The sequence below is a fragment of the Eptesicus fuscus genome, chromosome 19 (assembly GCF_027574615.1).
Source record: "Eptesicus fuscus isolate TK198812 chromosome 19, DD_ASM_mEF_20220401, whole genome shotgun sequence".
Classification (NCBI taxonomy): Eukaryota; Metazoa; Chordata; class Mammalia; order Chiroptera; family Vespertilionidae; genus Eptesicus; species Eptesicus fuscus.
This window is the reverse complement of record NC_072491.1, coordinates 32,472,828-32,491,088: the sequence shown is the minus strand read 5'-3', so window position 1 is coordinate 32,491,088 and position 18,261 is coordinate 32,472,828. Positions and strand designations below refer to the sequence as shown.

General features: G+C 36.2%; 1 protein-coding gene across 2 annotated transcripts in view; it reads right to left on the bottom strand.

The window, feature by feature from the left end:
* RAB2A (RAB2A, member RAS oncogene family) overlaps nt 1-18,261 on the bottom strand; it is a 76,111-nt gene that overhangs the window by 20,415 nt on the left and 37,435 nt on the right. Inside the window, exons 4-7 of one of the 2 annotated variants that reach the window (XM_054708235.1) lie at nt 12,746-12,828; nt 12,223-12,315; nt 4,051-4,162; nt 2,683-2,784 (exon numbers count right to left, since the gene is read on the bottom strand). In XM_054708235.1, coding sequence (XP_054564210.1) covers nt 2,710-2,784; nt 4,051-4,162; nt 12,223-12,315; nt 12,746-12,828 — 363 coding nt within the window. In that variant the 3' untranslated portion in view covers nt 2,683-2,709. Of the gene's footprint in view, nt 1-2,682; nt 2,785-4,050; nt 4,163-12,222; nt 12,316-12,745; nt 12,829-18,261 lie in introns of those variants that run through there. The other variant, XM_008143309.3, reaches the window with a different exon arrangement.

Here is an 18,261-nt window from a genome sequence, read left to right as displayed (position 1 = left end):
CCTCTTGCATGCCCCTTACTGGGGATTGAGCCTGCAATCCAGGCACGTGCCCTTGACCAGAATTGAACCCAGGACCCTTCATTCTGCAGGCCGACGCTCTATCTACTGAGCCAAACCAACTAGGGCTGTACCTGTCATTTTGCTGATCTCATCCATCGAGTTTTTAATTTCAATTATTATATTTTTCAGTTTTAAAATTTCTATCTGGTTCTTCTTTCTAACTTGTAATTTTTTTTTTATGTGTTTCAAGCAAGCTTCTTTTTCTTTTTTAAAATATATTTTTATTGATTGCAGAGAGAAAGGGAGAGGGAGAGAGAGATAGAAACATCCATGATGAGAGAGAATCATGGATCGGCTGCCTCCTGCAGGCCTCCCAATGGGGATCAAGTCCGCAACCTTTGCATATGCTCTTGACTGGAATCGAACCCGGGACCCTTCAGTCCACAGGCTGACGCTCTATCCACTGAGCCAAACCGGCTAACTCAAGCAAGCTTCTAATTGTTTGTTGAGACACTGTTATAATGGTTGTCTAAAAACAAAATCTTTGTCAGATAATTCTAACATCTGTCATCTTCCTGTTGGCATCTGTTTACCTTTTTTTTCTTTTTCATTTAGTTTGAGATCTTCCTGATTCTAGATGGGAAGAGTGACTTTTATTGAAAACTTGACATTTGGAGTACTGTTTCATTAGCCTCTGGGTCTTTTTAAATCTATACTTTCTATGGCTTCCTCTGACACTGCTCCCACGGGGAAATGATGAGCATGGAAGAACATCATTACAGTCAGCTGATAGTGAAAGCAGCACTCATTTTTTTCCTGTTTGGCTGTAGAACGATATTCCTGCCTCCTGCACGCCCCCTATTGGGGATCCTGGGCATGTGCCTGGTCCGGAATCAAACCTCGACCTCTTGGCTCATAGGTCGACACTCAACCACTGAGCCAGCCAGCTGGGCAGTAGACTGCTTTTCTAAAAAGCTTTCTGTCTTGCTAGGCAGTGCCTTTCCTGGTCTTTTGGCTACAGAGTAAGCTTTCCGCTCCCCTGCACCTGTTAGCCTTCCTAGATCATCAGATTCTCTGGCACCCAATCTGAGACATATGAGGCAAGAAGAAAACCAAGGGAAATCACTGCTGTCTCATTTCTCAAGCCCCAAGATCTCTAACTGATCACCTTTCAAAGTCTTCTTATAATTGTTTTGTATATAATGCTTAAAGTTTTAGTTGTACTTAGCAGGAGAAACAGGTGAAAGTAAGTCTACTCCATCTTTCCAGATGCAGAAGTCTCTGGTTACTATTTTCAAGTTCAATCAGTTCCTAAATTGTGTAAGGAGATTCAGGTTTGTTTTCACCCTTTTGTATAGTACATACAATGCCCACCATCTTAACACTTTATCATAAAATATTTTCAGCTTTTAGGTAAAATTTCAGGGATGACTTCATTATGTAATGCTTGTCTATGATTCCTTTAAAAATAAGATTTATAAAGATTATTTCTGCCCAACTGGCGTGGCTCAGTGGTTGAGCGTTGACCTATGAACCAGGAGGTCATGGTTCGATTTCCGGTGAGGGCACATACCTGGGTTGTGGGCTCCATCCCCAGTGGGGGACGTGCAGGAGGCAGCCGATCGATGATTCTCTCTCATCATTGATGTTTCTCTCTCTCCCCCTCTCCCTTCCTCTCTGAAATCAATAAAAATATACTAAAGAAAAAAATTAAAAAGATTATTTCTTAAATTCTTAGCTTCAGAGGCAAATTAATTTACATGAATAAATAAAATGCTGTTCTCTCATGAGTATGAGGAATTCCTGCCCAGATCAAATTTAAACAATTATTTTTATTATTAACCATAGATAAGGAATGTTTGTAACAAGTGCTGCCAAAACATTAATGGAATAAGCAGGTTTCCACAACTAACTGAAGTACAGTGTTCCTATGAAACCTTTCCTAAGCTGAAATAGCACAAAGTGAAGAGTATCATCCTCTACTTCCTTGAAAGTTCACATTATGTCACTTTGCTTTCACCAAAGACTTACATTAGTACAATAAAGCAAAGTGGTGTATTGGGAACTTTTGAAAGTGGAGGAGATACCTGTATTTCATTTAAATGACAACAGTAATTTGCTACTTATAAATAACCACCACCTATTACTTGTTAAGAGTAAGAGAAATGAACACAAAGGCATTAGGTATAGAACTAGAAACCTAGGATTACTTTCCAACTAGAGGCCCGGTGCATGAGATCTGTGCACTCAGGGGGGGCGGTCCCCTCTCAGCCCGCCTGCACCCTCTCACAGTCCGGGAGACCCCGCCCACCTGCTGCAGTGCCTGGGCCTCCCTCTGTGAGGCGATCATGGGGTGATGGCCGGCCCCCCACCAATCGCATCGCACCTGCCTTGGCTGGCCTGGCGCCAGTGGGTGTCATAGTGTGGTCGTCTGGCCAGCCCTTCTGCTGTTTGATTTGCATATTACGCTTTATTATAGATTGTTGACATTTTGTTATCTGACTCCATAGTATGGTACCATATTAAAATGCACACAATTTTCTGTGTGGTTTGCAAAATCAACAAGAAAATCCATTGTTAATAATCAATAAGGACATGTTTCATATTTCTTGAAACTCCCATAACATGTTGGCCCTATGATTTCAAATACAACACCTGTAATAAAGGAGTCCCTTTCTGAAGCAGGTAGGTTTACATGTTTATTATAAGTTAACAAAGTGATGGAACAGATTTCTCTCTGGATTTGCTGTATGAAGTGAGACATTGCTCTTGTACGTTATCAAGCTGAAATTATTGGCAATAACAGGTAAAGCATTAGTTGGTGCCCACGGGAAATGCAATAAGGACAATCAAGAGCATTTCATCAAGTATAGATAAGTATAATATCTTACCTAAGAAAGAATTCTTCAGTGAATACCAATGCTGTTCAATTACTATAGTCTATTTCTGGGTTCAAGGGTTAATTAGAAGAACTCCAAGTATCATTCTTAATAAATATTTACTCACTGTTTACTATGTCCAAGGCATAGTGCTAAGTGCTGCCTATGACCTCATCCTCTACTATCCTTAGAACAATGAGATTCTTTAATCATTTGTTTTCTAGAATCCCTTCTGGCAGTTGCTTTTAACACATTGGGGACGGATCACGAGAATTCTCGTGTTTTCTGTTCTAAGGCTTGTGGCCAATCATACCTTAAAAAGATATTAGCTTGTAAGAACATGTAATAAATAACTTCAAAATGCAATGGGTATTTGATTTTAAAGTATGCCTTTAACATTTATGTAAAACATTTTTTGTACTCATTCAATAGAAACTTATCTGGCCACTGGGTAAAACTAGCAATAAAACTACTGGCTCGCAATGTGTTAACAGTCTTACCCAAAAAGTAGAACTACAGCATTATTCTAGGCAAACTACTTATTTTTAGCCTCATTCCGACTTTTTCTAAAATAGAATGTAACAAAACATATATACCTTAGAGAGAGGATCAACTGTCTACTCATCTACGTACACTATATTAACACCATATTCAGACATATACAGGATAAAGGAACATAATGTGTTCAGATAACTTCCAAAAGTTCAAGATGATTAATGGAAATAATTGACATACTGCAAATTTTATCTATTCAAGATGGCAGAATTCCCATGCTTTGTATAATATTATACAGCAGTAATACTTTACCCATTTAATCTAAAGTGGCTATAAATAAGCTACAAATGTTCAGCATCTTGAAACATTTCCAAACTTCATTAGTGTCCCTTTTCCTCCCTCTCATGCAACATAAAAAAATTTTAGGGAAAATGTATATACAAAGATGTGTCAAAGCATTTTGGCTTTAAGAGAAGGCTCAGAATATAAGTCAAGAGTCTGATCTAAGATGAATGTTACAAGGCATTTCAAAGCAAAGAAATCTTCCCACTTTATGATATTCAAAGACTATCAGTGATTAAAAGCTTATGGAAGATATACTAATAAATATTAAAGTATATAAAACAAGTGTATTAAGTAAAAAGATAAGAAACATTTAAAAGGACCTCTTTTTTACCTCTTCTACATTGGAAGCAGTCTTAGCAGAAGTTTCCATGAAGATAAGTCCATGTTCTCGTGCAAAAGCTTCACCTTCTTCTTTTTTTACTTCTCTTCTAGATTCTAAATCACTAAACACAGGAAAGAAAGCACCATGTTATTAATGAACACAGGACAAATAGAGGCATCTGTAGAAAATGTACCAAGAGTTTCAAAGTTGTACTGACCATTCTTTCAATTAATTTTTATTTTTTTAAAATAGATTTTATTGACTTTTTACAGAGAGGAAGGGAGAGAGATAGTTAGAAACATCGATGAGAGAGAAACATCAATGAGAGAGAAACATCGATCAGCTGCCTCCTACACACCCCCCACTGGGGATGTGCCCGTAACCAAGGTACATGCCCTTGACCGGAATCGAACCTGGGACCTTTCAGTCCACAGGCTGACGCTCTATCCCCTGAGCCAAACCGGTTTCGGCTCTTTCAATTAATTTTTAATACATAATAAGCAACTGAATTATGCTGGGTATTATGAGGGTCAAAGTGTTTATAAACACTGCTTAGTTTCAAAGAACTAATGATCAAACAGAAGATTCTGAATTACAGCCTATAATGCCAAAACTAAGAGAAACCTCAAGGGAACATCTAGCCCAACACCCTGCCTTTGAGTATAGTGGATTCCCAAAAAGAAGGACCCATTTTACTCAAGTAATAATTTGAGAGAACAGAACTACACTAGTTTCTTCATTCTTCAGCCAGACTGACTTTCTATGAATGTGATTAAAAATAAGTCACACAATTCTCAGAAGCTAAAGAAAATTGCTTAATAAAATCCAAAGTTGGAGGGGGACAATGGTAAGATATGTACACATATAATACCTTAATAAAAAAAAAAAAGTGAAAAAAAAAAAAAATCCAAAGTACTAAGAAAATATATTAATTAGATTATTAATCCAAGTTGGCCTAATTACCAGTAAAGCTGTTAATAGAAAAAGAGAAACAAAAGTCTAAGCTAGAAATCTGGGACAAAAGCATGGTATTCATTTTTATCATCCTGGAACTGTATTAGTAAGGCAGAGAGGGAAAGTAACAGTCTACTTCAAGTGTGTTCTACTGTAAAAATTTTATAACTTCACCATTATAAAGTATTTTAAGCACAAAGAATAGTATAGAGAATAATATAATATCCATTTAGCCTTGATACAGTATTTTGATGGATTTATATCAGTTTTTCTGTTGAGAAATAAAATCAGTAGTTATACAGCTCAACTGCCTCCCGTGTGCCTGTCTGTTCCTGATCTTATTCTCTTCTCTCTTACCTCAAAGGTAACCAGCACTCTATATTTGGCATTTTCATTCTCAGGGTACTTTTATATTTATACTCATGTAAAGAAGGATTTTTTGTTTGTTTTTTCATATTTTTTAAAAATTTAGATGTAGCTATCATTCTACAACTTATTAATTTTGGTCAATATTATGTTTTTCAGATTTATATACATAATGTATATAGGTCTAGTTTCTTAATTTTTTACTGTTGTATTATATTCTATTGAATGAATGCAACAATTCATTTTTAATTCTCCATTGACATAGTTATTTAAAATTTCATTTAATTCACCTGATGATCAGGGGACTGGGGCACAAAGGGGTTAAGAAAACATCCAAGCTCACACTCTAGGAGAAGGTGGTAGAGTGATTCCATCCAGATCACTGTGCTATACTTATACTGCATCATTAAAACATTTTTTAATGATTACCTTTTCTGATAACCAATTATATTGAAGAACTTTTGTCAAATAAGGAAAAATACGAAGAAAAAAATTAGCCATAATTTACTTTCCCCAAGTAATTAACATCTTGGTGAATATAATTCTATATAACTCATTTTGTTTTTCCCTACCGGAATATATTCGTATTCACTATTCATTGTAATTATTTTTTTCCCATTGACTACATCGTGGATCATTTTCCCATGTCATTTTTGCAGTCTTTTACAATGTTATTTTTACTGAGTACACAGTCAAGATTGGCAGTATATTTTATGCAAATCTACACTGCACAAATTAGGAATAATACAAACAAAACAAAGATGTTAAAGTCTCATTCACCTAATGTTAAGCAATGTCAGTGTTTCAACTTTACAAAATTCAGCAGGAACTTCATAACCTCAAAGCTGGCTGACTGGGTAGGCTGTCAATTACGTTTACAAAGTTGCCATATCAGTCACCTCCTTTCTGTGATTGAAACTTCTGTGGGTGATTCTGGTGACTATTTTGTAACCTTCACAAGTTGTTACACTTCAGAAATATTTCATGATTTATTAAATGCCATCTAAGCATTCATTCAGTTTAACAAGTGCTGACAAAACACTCCTAAAAATCAGAAATGGAAGAAGACAATGTGTTGATGGAAGCAGAGAGGGAAGTGATGCAGCTCTAAGCCGAGGAATGTAGGCAGCCCTTAGTAGCGGAGACAACAAATGAATTTCCCGCTAGTCTCCAGAGAGGAACAGCTTTTCTGACACCTTGATTTTAGCCCCATAAAATTCATTTCAGACTTCCGACCTCCACAACTGTCAGATTATAAACTTGTGTTGTTTTAAGTCACACGCGCGCGCGCACACACACACACACACACACACACACACACACACACACACCTGAAATGTTGGAAGGCGTGATATAAGATACTATAAAGGTAACAGCAAGTATAAAAGTGTGACCGTACTATAAAATATTAATGGCAAGATGAGAACTTAAAAACAGGCAAACTAAGTTTGCAAATATTATAGCATTAAGTAGGCAAGGATAATTTATCCAACTATAATCTGAGGGCCTCCTTTGAGTCAAGACTCTTCTTGGATCCCAGAACAAATTACTCAACAAAATAGACAAAAATCCAACTCCCCCTGGACTCATGGAGCTTACACTCTAGTACAGTGGTTGCCAACCTTTCGGACCTTGCGGACCACCAGTTGGCAACCGCTGCTCTAGTAGGAATGAAAAATTTGGGGGTGGGTGGGGAAGAAGTGACAGGAGATGGGGATACATGATTCTGAATTCAGCTCATTTATCTGACAATCATTCTTAAGGGAAAATTAGCTTTGAATTACACAAAACCTTCAGAAAAATACCTTTCCCTTACTACCCCCTTCCCCATTTTATGCATATGCTATGTTTTACTGAAACAATCTCTTACAATGGGAATATTTAAAGTTATTCCCAGTTTCCCACTATCAGTATCTGATTATGTTTGCCTTTTGAAATGTTATCTTAGCAAAGAGGGTTAAGAACCTTGATGTTTGAAGAATTGTTCAAAGAGGAAGCAACACTTAGCTATTCATGGTCTTCTTCTGTTTTACCATTGTACTTTGGTCAATTCCTCAGTTTTCCAGGCATAAAATCATATTGTCGTCTTTGATTTTGCATCCCCACTAGTCCCATTTAAGTTGCTTTTCATTACTTAAATCTTTCTTTCCTAAATCATTCTCTTACTATGCCCACTTTCTGTTTAAGCTTTGTATGCTAATGCTTTAGCTATTAAAAACTTTCATCTTTGTAGATTTTACTTTCTATTTCTTGTATAACCAATTTAAAATGCCACAGTAAGAAAAATCAGTGTTATCTGTCACTATGACTAGGTCACTGCCCTTCTCAAGTCTCTTCATTGGCTCCCTAGTGCTTAATGCATCTAATTCAAAAATTGCTTATTCCCTGTTTCCATGTCTACCCCAATTCATCTCATCTAATAATAATCACCTCATTTATCTCTGCTCACTCCCATTCACTCTTTGCATGTCATACATTCTTTTTTCCTTTCTTCTAGCTTCTTCCTTAAAATGACTTTCCATAGCTACGATATCCCTAATTGTATGGGCCACCCATCCATAGTCATTAGAAACACCTCTTGTATATACTATAAGCTAATCATGGGCAGCAACCAAACTTAAGCCACCCATCATGTTTCAGACACAGGAAAACACTGGAGATAAATATATAAAAATTCCCTTTCTTCTCCAAATACTCTCCTCTTATTATTTCACACATCACTACTGAATGACAGTATAAATACTTCCATATTACAAAGACTAAAACTTCCTTCCAACAATCTTAATCTTAAATGGTTTAGTGAGGCGACTTAAATGAGTAAAGGATAAGCAAGAAAGCCCTTGAGTGAAAGCCAAGATAATACATACATCTAGTTACAAAATAAAAAATTAGCCTTTTACAATGGAAGTACTGCTTAAGTAAATATTTTAACAGCAAACCTAGATTTCTATTAAAACAATACTTTCTATAATCAAATCTATACAGTATACTGTTATTTGTTCTTTCTTTTTAACAGCATAATTGACATAAAGGAAACTGTACCTTTAATATAGTTTGACATATGTATACCTGTGAAGCCATCAGCTTCCCCAATGTTTCCTCATACCCCACTGTAATATATCCTCTCTTCCACCTGTACCCTAAGCAACTAATGATCTGCTTTCTGCCACTGTAGATTAGTCTGCATTTTCTAGAATTTATATAAATAGGATCACACACTAGGTCTTCTTTTCTGTCTGTGTTTTTCACTCAGCATAATCATTTTGAGATTCATCTACTTCGTTGTACATACCAATAGCTCATTCTTCATTACTATGTGGTATTCATTGTATGGCTTTATTCATTCACCAGTTAATTAAAATGTGGGTTGTTTCCAGTTTTGGTTACAAATAAAGCTGCTATGAAAACTTGAGTATAATTTTTTTGTGTGGACACATGAAACGTGTATATTGGGTAAAAACCTAGGAGTGAAATGGCTAGGTCAGTGGACGGCAAACTCATTAGTCAACAGAGCCAAATATCAACAGTACAACGATTGAAATTTCTTTTGAGAGCCAAATTTTTTAAACTTAAACTTCTTCTAACGCCACTTCTTCAAAATAGACTCGCCCAGGCTGTGGTATTTTGTGGAAGAGCCACACTCAAGGGGCCAAAGAGCCGCATGTAGCTCGCGAGCCACAGTTTGCCGACCACCGGGCTAGGTGTTATGGCAGATGCATGTTTACTTTGTAAGGGAACTATCCAATTGTTTAAAAAGTTATATCACTTTATACTCCCACCAGCTGTATGAGTTTCAGTGCCTTTACATCTTTGCTAACACTTATTATGTCAATCTTTTTAATTTTAGCCATTTCAGTGAGTGTGCAATAGCATATCACTGAGGTTTTCATCTGCATTTCCCTCACGATTAGTAGTGTTAAGTATTTTTCATGTGCTTACTTGCCATCATCTGTATGTCTTCTTTGGTGAAGTGCTAGTTCAGATCTTTTTAAAAACTGGGTTGTCTTTTCATTAACGAATTATAAGAATTCTACATTTATTCTAGATTCAAATCTTTTGTCAGATATATGTTCCACATATATTTTATCCTAGCTGGTAGCTTGCCTTTTCATTTTTGTAACTATCTTTGAAGAGAAATTTTAAATTTTGTTGAAGTATAATTTATTTTCCCCCCTCTTATATTTAAAAAATGTTTACATATTTTCTGTCCTATTTAAAAAATGTTTCACAATACTGGAGACACTAAAATTTTGTTTTCTTCTAGAATTTTTTTATACTTTTAGCTCTTACATTTAGGTCTATGACTTAATTTTTATATATGGTGTGAGGTAAGGGTCCAGTGTTCATTTTTGGCACATAGCTATTCAACTGTTACACCACCATTTGATGAAAAGATTAATTATCCTTTCCCCCACTGAACTGCCTTAGCACCTTAGTAAAAAAGTTATTTGACCATATATGTATGGATCTATATCTGGACCTCTCCCTCTGTTCCACTGATTTGTCTATGTATGCCATTATCACACTAAACTGATTATAGTAGCATAATAAATCTTGAAATCAGTATTAGAGAAACCAGTGAATCTTCCAAATTTTATTTTCATATAAATTTTAAAACCAGTTTGGCTTAGTGGATAGCGCATTGGCACATGGATTGAAGGGTCCTGGGTCAATTTCGGTCAAGGGCACTTATCTCAGTTGCAGGCTCGTTCCCCAACACTAGTGGGGGCATGTGCCAGAGGCAACCAATTGATGTGTGTCCCTCACATCAATGCTTCTCTCTCTCTGTCTCTCCCTCTCCCTTCCACTCTTCCTAAAAATCAATGGAAAAATATCCTCAGGTGAGGAATAACAAACAATAAAATGAAAATCAGCTTGTCTATTTCTACCTCCTAAAAAAAAGTCTGATGAATCTTGGGATTACAATGAGTCTTTAAATCAATCTTAAAAATATTTTTAGTTTTCTATCCACGAACACAGTCTCTCTCTCCATTTATTTAGTTTTTTGTTTTTTGTTGTTTTAAGAACTCTAAAGATGCAGTCATCTAATATAGGAATTTTAGGAAGACTAAAGTAATTATAGCTTTGAATTGAGGAACCAAATAACTATGAAGAAAATAGTTTTTAAATAATTATTTAGGAATCACTTATTTTTGGTTGGGATGTAACTGACACATAATCCATGTAAGTTTAAGTTGTACGATCTTATTGATTTGATACATTTACATAACAATATGATTACCAACATAACATTAACTAACACCTCCACCATGTCACACAATTATTTCATGCTGTGTTAAGAACATTTAAGATCTAGTCTCTTAGGATCTTTGAAGAATGTAATTGGTAACCACAATCACAATGCTGTGCATTACATCTCCAGAACTCATTCATTTTCTAATTATAGGTTTGTACCCTTTGACCAACATCTCCCCAATCTGTTGATTTTGTTTACAATATTCTCTTATTATCCCTATAATATCTGAAGTATCTGTAGTGATATCTGTAGAAGATAAGCAGTTCCTGATATTGGTAATGTGTCTTTTTCATGATCAATATTATTTTATTTATCTTCTCAAGAACTAACTTTTGGTTTCATTGGTTTTCTTATTACCCCCCTTTTTTTTCTTACCTTGGGTTTAATTTTCTCTTATCCTTTTAGTTTTTAGTCTTAAAGTGAAAGTTTAGGTTATTGATTTGAAACATTTTCCTAATGTAAGTATTTAGTTATAATCTCCCTTTAAGCACTGCTTTTACTGCATCCCACAAATTCTCAAAGATTGCAAAAAATAGAAAATAACTTCTGTAAAGCAGATAATATTGCAAATAATGTGGTTCGTAGAAATGCAGACTGAGCCTCTTGAAATATAATTATCATCCTATGGATATTGTTCAGTTTTTTATCCATCTGTAAATTCATGTAGGCATTCCTTATTTGATTATAAATATGGTACTGTGTTCTCTTTTAAATAAACTTTAATATCTTACTGGTTCCCTTTTAATCAATGAGATAAATAAAAGCTTTGATGTGTTCATTATCATTTGAGAATCATGATTTTACCTTTCTAAAAACATTATCTTTTAACACTATTTTATAAACCTAAAGAATGAATGAACTATGTCTAGCATTTCAGAATTACTAATTTCATTTTCTACTAAAATTAGTGGTAACTTTCCCACACTCTTGCAAATTTACAGAAACTACGGGAAAGAACATTTTCCCATGTACTACCTTTTTAAATGTAAAGCACAAGGACATTTGTTGCAGATAATGCTCCCTAGAAATATAAAGTTTGGAAGAAAAAAACATTAATATGACACCAATATAAAGCCTTAGAGGTAAGTTTAAAAGTACTAATGTAATATCTACTAAACAATTTTAAAAGTGTTTCGGGATTTTAAGAACAAAAGACTACTTGAAATAGTAATTTCCAACCAAGTTTATTTTCTGTATTTTAAAAACCAAATTATTTCACTCATATGTGGAATATAAAACTGAAATTCATACACACAGACAATAGATGGTGGTTACCAGAGGGAAGGGAGTGGGGATGGGGTAGTAAAGAGTAAAGGGGCCAAATATACGGTGACGAAAGATGACGACATTGGGTGGTGGACACACAATGCAATATCCAGATCATGTATCATAAAAACGTACACTGGAAACTTATATACTATTAAACAATGTCACCTCATTTTAATTAAAAAAAAAAATCTTAGGCTTTTCAAAATTTTATAATTTCAGAAACCACTAACTTACATTTGGACAAATGTACAAGATAAGCACTCCAACAGTGATCACATAAACAACTATCCACAATTATTAATTAATAAAAAAAAGCTTTAAATTATTCCCTTTACCTTTTATTTCCAATAAGCATAATGACCATGTTGGAATTGGAATGCTGGCGGGCATCTTCTAACCAGGTTGTCAAGTGGTTGAATGTATCTCTCCTAAACATAAATGATAATTTTATTACTATTGTCAAAGGATTTCGCCTCACAGTGTACAATGAACACTTATTAAAGATAACTATTTTTAGCCACATCCACTTATGTAATGACAACAGGTTTCAAGTATATATTTGGACTTAAAATCCAGTGATTACAGTTTAGTTTAGAAATTAAATGTAGTAGCACTTTATTAAATTTCAATATATAAATAATATTACCAAATTGATCAACCTGGGAGTAGTTTTTCATATAAGAAAATAATTTAGTTACAAATTTCTGTAGTAAATTTATATTTCTTTTAAGACATACAAGTTTAAAGGAAAATAGCCAGAGCATAAAGGCAAAGCTATACTTTTATTACTGGTAACGACATTTATTTAGAAAAATTCTTTGCATTGACCACTGAACTGAAAAATTTCTAAGTTCTCACCTTGTAATGTCATATACTAGTAAAGCCCCCGCTGCACCTCTGTAATATGACCTTGTGATGGAACGAAAGGACTCTTGCCCTGCCTGTGAGGAAAGAAAAGGTTGAGAATTTCCTTTAATAAATTGTCCTCTTCATTTCCTTATTATTCATATGTAGAATATGGGCAGGTAGGGAATGAGTGCATAAAGGAAAAGAAGGAACCCTAACTTTACCAATCTTAGGAAAAAGTCACATACTACTACTATTGCTCAAGTCAACCAGACAACCAGATGCACAGGCAACCTCCCTACCCCCAAGACCTCTAAACCTCTTTTGGCAATCCCTGACAACCCAATTTACTGAATGGCTTCACAATACATGAATCATTATTAGAGCACAGAATGGACTCCTAGCAACTAAGCTCTGAAGACAAATTTGAAAGGAAGCAAATAACCCAGAGCCTCACATTTGAATTCAATAACCCACTCCCTGGGGCAGCTGTTGACACTAGAATAAATAAAGTCCATTGTAAATAAATGATGAATGACATCTTTACGCCCACCATCTGCTGGTATAAAGGTTGTTGGAAGGCCAAGGATGCAGATTTTATCAGTTATATCACAAACTGCAGTGAGCTTTCAACAGTCATCAGATGGAATTCTTTGAGCAATCATTTTATTATGAAAAACAGAAAATGGTTCTGAATTTAATTTATATAATTTTTCTCCACACTTAATCAATTTTCTCTGTATTTGATATATAATGCTGTCAAAAGGCAACAGGATGTAAAAGTCATCTTTATATCCACTTGTGAAAACAGACTTCAGAGATTATGCAAAATTAGTTAATTTCTCTTTTACTGGTGGCACTAATGTTCTGATTTTCAAGAAAGAATGGTGAAGGATATGCCTATTTCCTTTAAGATTAAAATTGAGACAGTTCTTATAAAAATATTTTTTCATTTTTAATCACTTCTTTTCTACCTTTGAGAAAAACATATGTAAATTAAGTAAACATAAAGCCAGTTTTCACAATTTTTTGTATTCAAAACCTACTAATTTCTTGAAACATATTTATGTTTGCATGTTCTGAATTCTGATCTTCTAATGCAAATATTAAGCCCTGCTTACTCTCAGTAAGCACACAGACAGCTCAAGTTCTGCCTTGTTCTAACCCTCAATACTTTATAATTCCTTGTTCTTCTTGGCCCTCCCACCACACTCCCTCCTTCCCATGCCCCCACACCCAGTGCCCAGCCTGGATCTGGCACACAACGTTCAGACAAAGCCTGTTGAGTGAAAGAATGAATCCTGGTGTCATAGTGCATCCCACCTAAATAAGTATACATGCCAGTAAATCATAACATGCTAAGATTCAGTAAAATAACTTCTATGTGGAAACTAAAGATTAGACCCTCTCTTGGTAACTCAATTCTGGCACTTAGAATAATGTCACGCTAAATTAGATACTGAGAAAGCCACATATAAAAGGGCTGTAAAAATAGCCAACTCAATTCACATAGATTGAGGTAAAAACACTAGATGTTACTAGTTGGAAGCATGAAATTAATTACAATTATGTTACTATAATTTATTGGGATGTATCTTTCAAAAAAGACCTTTCTAATTCAAGTTCAAAATTGCAAGCATTATGGGAATTTCTCCTTTAACTGTTTAGCATAGAAAAACTAAGGCCTAGATTTTTAAGAGATTCATTTCACTGTGAATTATATATATACCAAGTCTGTGGTAAATAATACAAAAAAGATAAATATTTTATTAGTTTAAAATAAAAATCAGTTTTAGAGCTCTTGTATCTGTCACACCTAAACACTGAGTAAGGTGAAAGTCCTTTAAAACAATCTTGCTGGAACATTCTGTGGGATGAGTTAAAATAAATACGCTACTAGAGGAACACCACTACAGACCTAAAACTTCCGTGTTTACAGCCCAGATAAGAAACAGTAAAAGGGAAAATAGTTTAGGAAAAGGAGAAAAGCACACATCTACATACCATTCCCTTTCCTCTCTAGTTATTTTACCAAAAACAAACATGTTGCAATACGGAAATAACATATACACACCTTATATTGAATCCACTGAATCTGGACTTTGCCCACCATTATAAAAATCAAACAAAATGCAATTAAAACCCCCCACACATTCCAAGTGAGGACTATGAATGTCGAATGTATCTTAAAAATCTCTAATTACATAATAAGCAAAGACCAGTATTCAGGATAGTTTTCAAATTCTTGAGAGCTGACTTGTAGGAAAACACCTTACACTCTGGCCTAGTTAATGGCACTAGTAGCCGAAAAAGATTTTGCTCAAATAAGTGTTTTACTATGGCTTATCCTATATAATAAAACTCTAATATGCAAATCGACCAAACAGCGGAATGACCGGTCACTATGACGCACACTGACCACCAGGGGGCAGATGTTCAACACAGGAGCTGCCCCCTGGTGGTCAGTGCGCTCCCACAGGGGGAGCGCTGCTCAGCCAGAAGCCAGGCTCACGGCTGGTGAGCGCAGTGGTGGTGGTGGGAGCCTCTCCCACCTCTGCTGCAGGTGGGCGGTAAGAAGCAAGGGGTCCCGGACTGCGAGAGGGTGCAGGCCGGGCTGAGAGACCCTACCCCCTGAGTGCACGAATTTCGTGCACCGGTCCTTTAGTCCAACTATAAACAAACAACAGCTAACTGCATAAAGCTAGCCCAATAGTTAAGTCAGTGATGGCGAACCTATGACACGCGTGTCAGCACTGACACATGTAGCCATTTCTGATGACACGTGGCCGCTGAGGCGGCCGCATGCCGAGGATGAAACATTTGCTGGTCCTGAGGATGAAACATTTGCGAAATAATGTTTTTTCCTCAAAGTGACACACTACCCGAGTTATGCTCAGTTTTTTGGCGAAGTTTGACACACCAAGCTCAAAAGGTTGCCCATCACTGAGTTAAGTAATCTAGTTTTAAAAAAAGCACTTACATAAACTTGTCCAAACTGTGATTGACATATAGTATTTTAAATGAAAAAGAATGCCAACTTAGGAAATAGAGATTTTTTTCCCTCTGCCTCAGATTTATTTGCACAATAAATGTACACAGGGGGACAACAGCTCCCTGCAGACAGCAGCCCAGGAGTCACACCAATCCTTCTGTCCTCACATTGACAGACAGAGGCCTCTACTCTGGAGCCTTTGTGGGGGCCTGGGTACCTTTGGGAGTCTGAGCTGGAGCCTATGCTGCAGCAGCAGCCTGGTGCTCGGTTTGAGCCTTGTCTTTGGACTTTGGGTGGCAGAGCCTGAGACCCTTGGCAACGCGGGCATGCGCACCTTTTCCAAGCTTAGGGTGAGCAATGTACGTAAGCTGGCTGAGCTTGCAGCTGTTGGGATCCTGGGTTTGACCTCCTTGGGCTTTACGAGGGCCTTGATAACCTTGGCAAGTGCACTCATGGCCTTGGTGTTGTTGGCCTGCATCTTCTTCAGGCCCTTCTTATTGTACTTGTTCCTTAGGAACTTGGGGTCTACACTCGTAAGAGATTATCTTTGTGGTCAGGGTTTCTTGATACCATTTCTGTGCCATTTTCTTTCGGGACTGGTTGTGCATGGTGTGGTTTTTGGACTTGGTCATATTGACATTGAAGCCCACTAGAGATGTTATTTTTTAAAAATATTTTTATTGATTTCAGAGAGGAAGGGAGAGGAAGAGAGAGATAGAAACATCAATGATGAGAGAGAATCATTGATCATCTGCCTCCTGCACGCCCCTACTGGGGACCAAGCCTGCAACTTGGGGATGTGCCCTTGACCAGAACCGAACCCAGGACCCTTTGGTCCGCACGCACACCAGCTAGGGCGTGATGTTATTTTTTGATCCCCTTCACAATAAAGTGTTGGGTTAAAGAGATTTTAGAAGCTTGAAACAGAACAGGATATAGAATTCTCTGTAGTAAGGGATTCCTAATATAAGTTAAGGATGTAGAGAAAAATGTATATATAAGTTAAGGATGTAGAGAAAAATGTATTTAATGAGATGAGGATGACTAGGTAAGTGAATTGCATCAGAAAAACCTGGTGGTCAGAGTGGACAATACAGCTGTTGATTTCTGTAAAACATCAGCGAAGATACCCAGATTTCCACAAAGTATAATAGAGTGAATCGGCTTTGAAAGATAATGGGTAAGTTCCATTTTTAGTAATGCTTAGGATTAAAATCAGAGTCATAAAACATTTGTGAAAAAGAAGCCTTATAGACCTTCATTTTTTCATGTGAGGACTGCTAAGTCAAATAAACTTGATTAGTTTCCCCATACCTTTAAAATTTACTTCCACTGCCACATAAAGATTCCCCCAAACTGGATTCTTTCTGTTGATAACTTTTATAGTAACCAGGTTGGCAATTTAACTCTTCTTCCTCTCCTATTACCTCTATAACATACAACTTTACTCTCATTAAGCTACTGCTTAAAACTTTCTAAATACCCTGAAGCTCTTAGGAGTTGATCTCTATTTGTTTCTCCAAAATTTTATCCTGAGGATATTTTTTCCACGGATTTTTAGAGAGAGTAAAAGGGAGAGAAAGAGACAGAGAGATAGAAACATCGATACATCGATGTGAGAGAAACACATCAATTGGCTGCCTTTGCCTTTGCACATGCCCCAACTAGAACTGGGGATCCAACCTGCAATCGAGGTACATGCCCTTGAATGGAATCAAACCCAGGACTCTTCAGTCTGAAGGCTGATGCTCTTTCCACTGAGCAAATCGGGTAGAATCTTATCTTCTTAGTCAATAAAAGGCTTGCTTACAGCTATTTTTTTTGTCTGATATTTGATCTATATTCTGATTTTTTTTTGCTTTTGTATGTTTATTTTTTTGACTAAAAAAATCACTATTCAATTTCTACAACCTTTGATAACCAATTCAAGCCCCATTCTCTCACAAAGCTATCAAGCTCGTCTACCACAGCCCATAGTTATCCTTTTCTCCTCACAAATCCAAAAGCACTTTCATGTAATCATTTAGTTCTAATACTACCAAATGGATAAAACTAACACACTGCTCAAATGCTTATCTGTTTTCCTCTTTGGTTCTTGAGGGATATCCTAACAGAATAGTAAAGTATATTTATAGTAGGCACTAAAATGTTATCTTGATTGATCCCAAAGAGCAAATAAAGTTAGAAAATTAAGATATGTGAGAATCAGTATTACAGTATTAACTTTTACTTTCACTGTTAGTCACTTATCTAACAATTCCAGTTATCAAACCCTAGCCAAGAACCAAAAAGAAGAAAAAAAAAAGGATTTCTAAACAGCCAAGTAAGTTGTCTAGTGCACAAGCATGAAATCTCAGGTACTTCACTAAACAGACTCAACTTAAAAATCTAGACCAGTGATCAAGGAACTGCTATCATCGAGGAAATTGAGAATTTCATGCATTGAGATCTACATGCAGGAACAAGACTTCTGTTTTGGACAACAGTGACATTAGTAAGAATCAAAGTGACTTTTAGGCTGCCTCAGTGCCCACAG